General features: G+C 39.2%; 3 protein-coding genes across 3 annotated transcripts; 1 reads left to right on the top strand and 2 right to left on the bottom strand.

The window, feature by feature from the left end:
- Window positions 1–675: 675 nt before the first annotated feature.
- LOC111338188 (uncharacterized) lies at window positions 676–4021 on the bottom strand. The gene is made up of 3 exons (XM_088733612.1): window positions 3658–4021; window positions 1839–2599; window positions 676–1616 (listed from the first exon to the last, which is right to left on the bottom strand). The coding sequence occupies exons 1-3, from the start codon at window positions 3971–3973 to the stop codon at window positions 780–782; spliced, it is 1914 nt and encodes a 637-aa protein (XP_088589738.1). The 5' UTR covers window positions 3974–4021; the 3' UTR covers window positions 676–779.
- Window positions 4022–4662: 641 nt separating this feature from the next.
- LOC111339188 (uncharacterized) lies at window positions 4663–6231 on the bottom strand. Its single transcript, XM_022945784.2, has one exon. The coding sequence runs from the start codon at window positions 5946–5948 to the stop codon at window positions 4908–4910; it is 1041 nt and encodes a 346-aa protein (XP_022801519.1). The 5' UTR covers window positions 5949–6231; the 3' UTR covers window positions 4663–4907.
- Window positions 6232–8153: 1922 nt separating this feature from the next.
- Window positions 8154–9870, top strand: LOC111338932 (uncharacterized). The gene has a single exon (XM_022945502.2). It carries the CDS (start codon window positions 8721–8723, stop codon window positions 9525–9527), a length of 807 nt encoding a protein of 268 aa, XP_022801237.1. The 5' UTR covers window positions 8154–8720; the 3' UTR covers window positions 9528–9870.
- The last annotated feature ends 304 nt before the right edge of the window (window positions 9871–10174 follow it).

Raw genomic sequence — 10174 nt, 5'->3', positions numbered from 1 at the left:
ACTTCGATATGCTGGATCATGGATCGTACCGGAAAAATTGTTTCATTATTTATAAACAAAATCTTTTCACTTCAGAATATATGTTCTCGCTAGTGTGTTTGTTCGTTTATTTGTCTTTTTCTTTTTTTAATGTAGCTAACCTGAATGGTGTTGGTACGGAGAATGGGTGAATATCGAGAATTCAAAAGAAGGAACTGAGAATTGAGTCGGGCCTTGGATAATGAAGCAAAGAGTAAGAAGAGGATTACCGGGTGAATAAGGGCTAAGGGGTAGGAATGGCCTGTGTACAGCCGCCTTCTACCCTCTCCGATTTTCTTTTGGAGGGTAGGGGGGAGGCGGCGGTACCGGACGCAGGCTTGGATAGGGAAGGGAGGATTAGGAGGTGGTAGAAATGGTTACGAGGGGGGTAGGGTCGAAATTGCGGACTTGGGGTAGGCGAGTTAATAAGAGATTGAAATGTCAGTAACATTTGAATTTTATGTAATGTTAGTTTAGTCTATTTTAAATGGAGAACGTGGAATAGATTATAAAGACTGAAGCCAAATAGAGTTAATATATAAATGATTAAATAGAAAAAGATGGGAATGAGGCGAACGGAAGAACCTTGATTTAAAGTACACTTTTTTTGACAGCTTTAACATGACAAAAATGAAACTTAAAACGACATTAAAAAGAACTATTTTAATGCTTAAGAAATGAGTTAGGTTTTTTTACAGAACTAGTTTCTTTCTCTTGTCAGAACAGTATTCGTGATAGTTTAATTCTCGGAACCAACAGTATCAAGTAAAAACCGTCACACGGTGATTACCACTATCTGCAACAATCACGTGACCTCGGCGATTCACCGCCATTGCATACGGAGTATCAACACAACCGGGTCCTGATCCTAGTCTCCCAAAACTACCAATAAAATTTCCCTGGGGATCTATTACTTGGATACGATGGTTCAAGCTGTCGGCTACCAAAATATTACCCACATTGTCAACAGCTAGCCCTCTGGGATTCATAAATTGGTTTCTGCCAGTCCCGTTACAACCCACAAAAGTAAAAGACCTTCCGTGATCATGGAATATTTTCAGCTGGTGACTTTCGCATTCAGATATCACAACATCGTTGTTCTTCGTGGTGGCTACCCCACTGGGATATTGAAGGTACATTGAACCACCAATAAAACCTAAAAAGTGACCATCAATACGAAATTTCTGTATTCTGTGATTCGGTCGATCGGCTGCAAGTATGTTTCCATCGCGATCCACAGTCAGCGCAGAGATTTCTGGCCTCGTGTCGCTCTTGCTGTAAACAGGAAGAAAGTTATGCGACAATGCCCCATCCGAACTGAAAACCTTTATTATCTGTGAATCCGTTGTTATTATGTTTCCTCGTTTATTAATTGCAATAGCTACAGGGCCCATGTTTCCAAATGTAAGCGGTTCCCGTGAGAGCTCCCCCATAGAGTCAAACACCAGAATACGGCAATTATTTCGGTCAGCGGCATAAATTAATCCTTTGTGGCTCGCTACACAGCATGGAGAGTCAAATTGAAGGGGAACAGTACGCATGCCCAATGAGCCAACTGAATAGGAATTCTCCTCCAGGACCTCTGAATAGTTCAAACTCTGTCGAAAGAGAAAAGAGAACCCATTAAGTTTATTCCTTCGACTCTGTGCTCGTTACTACCAGAGCAATATGGCAACGTTTGTTTTCAATGTAACTTGGATCAAACGAGATAATTGCGTCAACAGTTTTTCTCTTTCCCAAATAGAACCTCAACGTCACCATAACTTGTTCAGTTGAGGTAAAAAAGCGTAAATTGTCGGGTCGTCAAAAGTCACATTTACCTTTGTCTTTTGCTTTTCTGTGTTTTCCAGTCTCCAGAGAGGTACTTTAAAAGCGTTGTTTGCGATACCATCTCTTCTTGTTCGTTCAAGTTCTTCTTGTGTTTCATTGATTTGATTCTGTAGACCAGACAGTTCGAACTCATTCTTTCTTATTTCCTGCTTCAGTTTTCTAACATCCTCCATAGTTTCCAAAATATATTGGTCAACACTCACAAGTTCTTGTGTTTTTAGAAACGTGTCTTCGTTATGATGTCGGACGGCCTCGCGTTTTTCCAACAACTGAGCCCGAGTATCGTCCACGGATTTGATCATTTTCTTCAATGTTTCTTGTTTTTCGTCTTTTTGCTTGTTTAACGTTTCCAAAGTCTTACTTGCTTTCTCATTGGTGTGTTTCTCAAAAATTGTTTTCCTCCTATCTGCTTGTCCAAATTTCTTCAATTGTTTATCCTTGGTTCCCAACAGGTTTTGTAATTCATTAAGATCTTTTTCCTGAGCCTCAAACATGGCTTCGTTTTCCTGTGCTCTTTCTTCGATTACGCTTTTTTCTTGTTCTGCCACTTCTCGTTTTTCTGAGATATGATCAATAGCTTGTTGACCCACAATCAAAATTTCTTTCTGCGAGTCAAGCAACATTTGTTTTTCTTCAAGAGTCTTCTTCAAATCATTTCCCCGCGAGGAACAGTGAGCCAGTTCTTCCAGCTGCCTTCCCATCAACCGCTGCAGGGCATTGGTTCTGCGACTGATCGCAGCGCTGCTCTCACCTTGAGATCAGGAAGAGGGAAAAAAAAGTTTCTCCTACAATTGGATACTTGATGACAAGACAGTACTGCTACCTCTACGTCGATAGACTATGCAGCTCTACCTACTAGCTGATATACATTGGCTTGCCAATGAGCTGTGGGAATTAAAAAATACATGCAGTTAAAACATTCCCAGTCGCCTTTTGAGTGGATATTTTATCGATGTTATAGGGAGAAACCAGCAGATAGAAGCATTTTTGCATCCCCCCCTCCCCTCCCAGTAGGTCTAGATTTCTTCGCCGTTACTAACAAAAATGAGCTCATCGTACCGATGATCAGGAACACCTAGTTATTGCAATTGTGAAAATTGAGGAAATAATATGATTTTATGATATCCATGCATTACAAGTTACTCTATGGCTGAAAAACAACAAATTTTCCATGCTCATTGTCTTGTCTGCGGCCCAATTAAAAGGAATCTCATAGGTTTTTATGACGTGTAACATTGTTTAAGTTCAGGGAAGATCTGTTTATTCCATGTTGTAAACACTAACTTTTCTCACAAAATGAATTCCTACGTGAATCTTGAGGACTACCAATTTCCTTAATGTTTACGACATTAATTTTTGACAGCACGGTTTGTACTGTTATCAGCAAACAACGATTTAACAAATGGTAAACACCACAGCGTACACTATTGAGTTATGGATGCACGCGGGAGGTTGCTAAGCACGAAAGAAGCGTAAGAGTCGCTCGAGGCGATAGCCGAGAGCGACTCTAGCTTCTTGAGTGCTTAGCAAACCTCCCAAGTGCATCCATAACTCAATAGTGTACGCTGTGGTGTTTACCATTTGTTTTATAACATAACATTAACACATTGTAGCTAAAGAGTTCCCTTTTATTTAACAAATCTTACGTGACCAGAAAAAAACAAGCGCGCGCGGAAAAATAGTCTTTGCATTTTCTCACGTCAGCAGCGTACACTCATGGGCAAATGGAGGACGCTAAATTGACCAATCAGAGCGCGCGCTTTACTTTGGTTATGTTATAAATATCAATTAACGTTATCTAGTACTTACCTTCCTTCGATTTGCCATTCATTACTTGCACGGCTTGTTTATATTCATCCAATAATTCGATGAGTGTTAATAATTCACAGTCTTGCAAAAGTTTTCGCAGGAAAGACAATTTTTTCTCTGTGACTAATCCCCGTTCTTGAAGAATATGGATGACCTCGAATCCACCCTTAAGTTTGTAGAGGCGTTCTTTGTCAACATGGCCACGAAGTTGTACTTTAATCTTGCGTATACTTTCACGGGTAAGCTGGCTTGAGATTGTGCCCAACAAAACATTAAACGGTGAAATCTGGCTTTTCTCGGATAAAGCGTAAGCCATTGGTGGAATCTTACATGCCGAGACGTCAATAACTTTCTGCTCGTAACATGCGCGTGTTTGACACTCGTAAATGGAAGTAGTTGCTATGATTGTCAAGTATATTTGCCTGGCAGTTAATTTTCCGATTGATTTGAAAGTAATCAAGTGCTCCTTTTGTTAATGATCATTTAATTTGCCAAAGTTAATCCACCACATTCAACATAAAGGCTATCAAAGAACGGAGACCTGTGGAACAAAATGGCAACTCAAAATCTCATTGGTTCATTTTTTGTAATAAGAGTCTTTCATGTTTTCAGTCTTTGGGGAACATGCATTAACATATTGATGAGACTTTAATTCGGAGCGATAAAAGAGAGCTAAATCGAGTTGATATAATAAATTTTGAGTTTCTTTCAAGTGAGGTTTCCTTGGATTGGGGCGTCAAACTTCGCAGTTGCAAATGGTTGTAAATACAATGTCTTTCTTCGCTTTCATCGTAACACTGAATACGCGCATCATACCAAAAAAGACATAACTGAGTAAAGTGCAGGTTATACTTCTGATTTCTCTCTAGCCTTGATCAGTGTATGATTTGGAAACTTATAAAATAGCGTGACATTTTTTTTTTTTAATTGAGATAAACTCTAAAAGTTCGTTAACAAACGTAATCCACGGCGTAGTGTTTGAATGTATTAAGTGACAAGGCGACATTCAATGTAAAGGTTACCTTTTAATAATCCATTGCGCTCTGTATACTAACTTCAAAAAAATAAACTAAATATACGATATATGCAACTGATTCCACAGATCGGATACGAAATTATCATTCAACAATAAGTATATCGACATCTTCACTCAAAGTGCACTCACACATAGTTTAGAAATTTCATCTAATTGTTTGTTTACTCAACGAGGGAGAAATAATCAAAGAGTTATAATATAAACACATAAAGAGCTAATTTTCCATCTCAACTCTAAGCATTGAAGGGCATTTTTTGTTAATCATATTAGCACTTCTTTCTTTACCGTTTCCTCGCTTTGTTGCTACACTGGATAGATCTTTTGTGTTATAAGAACCGACCGAACGCGTTCTTGATCTGTTCCCGTTCACAATGTCCTGTTTGTTTAGCGCGACTGCCGCCATAACAACAGAGTCAAGTTCTCCCTGGTTGTTATTTTCGGCCAGTTCGTGGCCTGGCGTCCACGGAACCAATTCTAAAGGCTCGATACTTTTCATAAAACCCTTCACAGCTTGTCTTTGAAGATAAAGCTCTTTTTCTCGAACTCGACGAAAATATTCCAAGTCAATCTCTAAAGAAGTATATCGACGTTGTTTTTGACCGGCATTTTTGGAATCTCGCGCGTTATTCCTCTGCTTTACACTAAACTCCGGAACTTTATAGTATGAAGTCCTCGCTGGAGCACTCCTTGCTCGGTTCAGTCTTTGGGTTACAGTTTTAAGTTGTCTCTCCCACATTTTATTTCGCTTTTCCAGAGCTGTCATAGGTCGAGGTGGTAGATTAGGTTTTTCTGTAAAACGTTGCAGGTCTTCGCCATATATTGCAGGGCTTTGTAAGCAAGGCGGCTCACGCGATTTTGCTCTTCTAAATTTCGGCAACGGTGGCTTAGGGCTTGCACTTAAACAGCGCAGCTGCCTTAAAGACATTCTCTTCTCACCGTTGGTATCATTGTTTTTGCTTTGTAAGTCTCGTAATCCTCGAGCGCGTTTGTGATTGCTGTCTAAACTCTCTTTGACTTCGTCGTGCTTCTTTGCAATGTCCACACTGAGAGAGAGTTTACGTTGAAATCGATGCACAACAAGTCTTTGATCGGACGATATTCTGGCAACTCTTTGCTGTTCTTGTCTATTTAAACAATCCATCTCTTTCTTAAGCTGAATTTCTTCTTTCCAATTAGCCGAATGTACTTTTTGAGACTTTTCTGAACTGCCCGGGCCAGACTTTTGCCTATCGATGTAACTTGCAAATTGGATCATCTTACCATCAGAAACTCATAGCTGGACGAAATTAGTTGTTACACGGTTCTTTTCAATCAATGTAATCCTCACAACAACTGTATGTTTAGCGTCCACATTCGTAATCTGTACTTCCACGGGTCAGAATATCGGAACAAAAGATAAAGGTGAAAATTAGCATTACTATACTACCTTCATGTTCATCACCTCACACTACTCCAAGAAAACAATTCAACATTGTCTCTCGATTTGAAATTACAGTAACTAGGTTTAACATCTCGGCATTCCAGACTTTTATTGTTTGCTTTTAGAGTAAACAAGTCTTCTCTTTGATTCAACCGTGATTTGAATACCATCTGAAGTGACAAAGCTAACGCGGCGCGACAGACATCGCAGTAGCTGTAAGGGAAGTCAACGTACGATTTGATTCGCACATTCGCCTTTTCCTGTTTTTACTGCCTGAAAGAATTGTTTAAAGGGAGAGCACATTGCGATATTTATATACATTAGATAAAACAATGAAGTTCACGTGAGCTAATCCATCTGTCCATAACGAGCTGGGTGTAATTGTATATTATAATATTGCTTTTACTGTTCGTCAGCTTCTTGATATATTCGTAAAGATGACGGATTTCTTAAGTTGCACACTGAAAACCGTAAATGGAAAATTGTGTGGTTGTTAAATTGCTTTCCCACCTGTTGCTTCGACTTTATGAGTCGATCTAAACAAACTAATGAAACGCTACTTGATTAACACAAATTTTGAACTTAATTTTTCATTGTGGTCCAGTCTATTTAGAAATGGATTTGTCCGTTATGCCATTATCCTTTCGGTATTATCATCAAATGCTTCTGCTTTTAGAAGTGCCTGTCTTTAGCCTGGAATGCATAGGACAATATTTTCTTTCAAAGCCATAAATTAAACAGGCAGCTTTACAGATTCTAACAGCTGGGGGGCAAACTTCATAGCAACGGCTGTTCATTTCAAAGCAAAAGAAAACAAACTGGTTTCTAGGCAGCTTGAGCTTGGCGGCCTTGCCGTGTCCTAGCTTCTCACCCACTGATTGGCTGAGAGTTCAGCATCCCTGAAAGAGATGACATAAAGGCTTCATCACTCCCGTCCGGAGTTTTGATGAACACACTGGCTGAGCTAATACAGAAGCTAAATCTAATTAAAAAGGACTCGAGGACTTTTTCTTGAACAACTCGGAAAAGGTGTTCTAACACCACAACAAAAGAAAACCAGAGATTATTCTGAAAAATGCCTTGCAAAAGCACAAACTGGGTGGAGTATGCACGGTATCAAACGGGGCCTGTGGTTTTATAATTTTTTTTTTCTGTTCTTGCTTGTCGTTGGCTTAACGAATTGGTAATTTACATACAACTACATATGTTGATCATTTTTAGAGCTTTTAGTTCACAGGATCACCATGCAGGTTTCGCCATCGACACAAGAGGAGAGACACCATATCTAACATTGAAATTAAAAACAACTCCCTCCCACCGAAAAAAAAATTGACAAAAAAATGGAAAGTAAAAGCCTCTTTCAACTTATTTCTTTTTTTGCTACGTTTGGTCAAAATTGATACGAAACTAATCCCTTTGCAACAAATGCGCTTAAGAAATAATCCATTTAATTCAATAAGCCACGAAACTAATAACTGGTTTTTAGTCAAGGATTCCCGTAATTAAGGTCTTATAAATGTGTAAATTGAAGGCCATTTTTAATTTTAATCCGAGAACGAACGTCAATCAAGATCAACTTGTTTCAAGGTGCGTTTGTCGTTTCGAAGAGCCTTAAATGAACTTCAGTCAAAAATGCATTTATTCTTATTGGCTAGTTTTAATTTTATTTCTTTTGCTGTTTTTCTCTTACCCAACAACATAAGAACAGCACCTTGCAGCCTGTTGACACACTGTTAGCGAAACATTTGTGGTACGTTGTTAAGTGGGCCGTTCGATGCAAACATTTATTCTTGTGTGTTAACCGACAATTAAAACACAAGCCGTCGAGTTTTACCACATGTTTCTGTCCTTTCTGTATGTTTCTGAAATTATGAAATAAGGGTAATCTTACTCTATGATTTTGCAGAAATATTCTTAATATACCACAGATCATTGAGGACTTTATGAAGCTTTTTACGAGGAATCCGCCCGCGGTAAATTTTAATATACAAATATAGATACTTTTGTCGTGTAATACATGCATATTCTTGCGTGGATAAACAAGGCTACCAGTTATTTTTTATTTCGTGTGAAGCCTGGGTTATTACAGTCTAGCTTGCTATTTTCGTTGCTCTCTGCTGTCACTGAGAAAAAAGGTAATGATACCACATTACTTCAAATTAAGGTTTTGACGAATAATCCACTGGCCAAAAGCCACCTAAAGCGGAACATGAACGTTATTTTCATCTTTGGAGATTCGAAATAACGTCAGCATTACCACTGATGATTCGATGACATGGAAAAGTGGCTTTTGTTATAAACAAAAAAAATTTTCGTCGTATGGCCGTGCTGCGTCGAAGAGGCAGATCTATTTGATTCAATGCAGCGTTTTCAGGGTAATTTTGCTTATATTCCTACCATTCAATATAGGCACAGAAACTGACAAAAATAGATATCGTCTTCAAGCCAACTGCACCTTTAGAATTCATTTTGCTTCATATACAGTCATACAGCTGTCAGCTTGGGTTGGCACTTCGAAATGAAATTGGAAAAGCTTGAAAATGTTGCAACTAAAGCAGAACTGCCAAACTCTACTGTACGAAATTAGCGATCGGTGAACTTTAAAGAATGTCGGAAATACATTCTGTAACCGAGGAGGAACATGTAGATTGCGTAAAAAGTGCGAACTTCAGTGAACTGGACTTAAACAGCGACCCTCTTAAGACAAAAAAGAAAGTTCAATTTTCATGGCCATTGGAATATTGGAGGGAATTTGACAAGGAGACGGGAGAGGTTTATGAACTAAAGGATGAAACGAAGCAAGAAACAACTGATTCATCGCCAGACCCGTCTGACAATATTGAAACAAAAAACAAAAATGTTCCAGACTTAAAGAGTGACCAAATACCTGGTTGCAAGAACAGTGCTAAGACTCAAAGTATAAATGACGTATTTCAAGTTTTACAGAAACGAAATTACAAGAAAACGAATACATTCAAACAGACAAGGGATAAACGGAATAATCCAGAATGCAAAAATTCTGTCAATAAACGAAATTTGACCACATTTCCGTCCACTTCTTTACACACGAAACAGCTGAAACCAAGCAGTTTGTTTTGCAAAGTGTCAAGCTGCTCAAAGCTGGCACACAAAGGAGAATTCACGCTTTATCTTCGAAGTAAGGAGCGTTCGCTCATACAAGATCACTGCAATTACTCATTTTCGAGTTCCCTCGGCATGTTGACAAGGGTAAAAGTACCTTCATTGCCTTTGGTTTGTACGGGTCGGAAATTGTACGATGAGCGGCTTCTACCAGTTGCAGAACGGAAAAAAAAAAATTGCTCGCCGGTTTACACTTCGAAAAATAACAATGGGCTGCCACCACTGAGCTGCGGAAAGTTAGCGACCCCAGATATTGTACAACTCTTTGACTAGCTAGCTTTAAAAAAGTTATTGAGTTTTCACTATTGTTAAACACGTTTTGGACACGATGTTAGTTAGTAGATTCGCTAGAGGACGAAAACCACATCAGTATTTATTTTGCCAGTACACTGCGAAAAATAATGTTCAGCATTAGTCGGGAGAGAAATCCCAGCTGCATAGGAAGTATTTGAAGTCTTCGTGACCTGTGGGGAAACGAGGGAACCAAACGTGTTGAGTGAAAATAAGTAGCTCTGGGCACAAGAATGTCTTAAATCGAAACTTGCATAAACTCAGTACAGCAGCCATAGACGCATATCATGTAGCGTAATGTTAGATTAAAATACGATAAAATTGTTATCTGCATCTGTGTTGTTTCCTTTTAACCCGTGCCAGGCTCTCGGTTGAAGGAGACGAGCGGAAAGGGGGCGCGAAAATTAGCCAGCGGACGCAGAGGTAGCGGTTGTCTGAGAAACAGGGCGCGCGACGCTTGTTTCATCTACACCATATTTCGGGCGCCCACTGCCTTGCCTGTCTGCTTTGACTACGAACCTGGATTATGCTATTTTTTTCTGTCCGCCTTCATGAGATCTTTGACACGACATTTTTTAGAGATGACTTAAATGTTTTAATTTGTAAAAAGAAAAGAAGGATTGAAGGGG

The sequence above is a fragment of the Stylophora pistillata genome, chromosome 9, assembly GCF_964205215.1.
Source record: "Stylophora pistillata chromosome 9, jaStyPist1.2, whole genome shotgun sequence".
NCBI lineage: Eukaryota > Metazoa > Cnidaria > Anthozoa > Scleractinia > Pocilloporidae > Stylophora > Stylophora pistillata.
The sequence above is the reverse complement of the archived record's forward strand: the minus strand, read 5'-3'. Positions and strand labels throughout refer to the sequence as shown.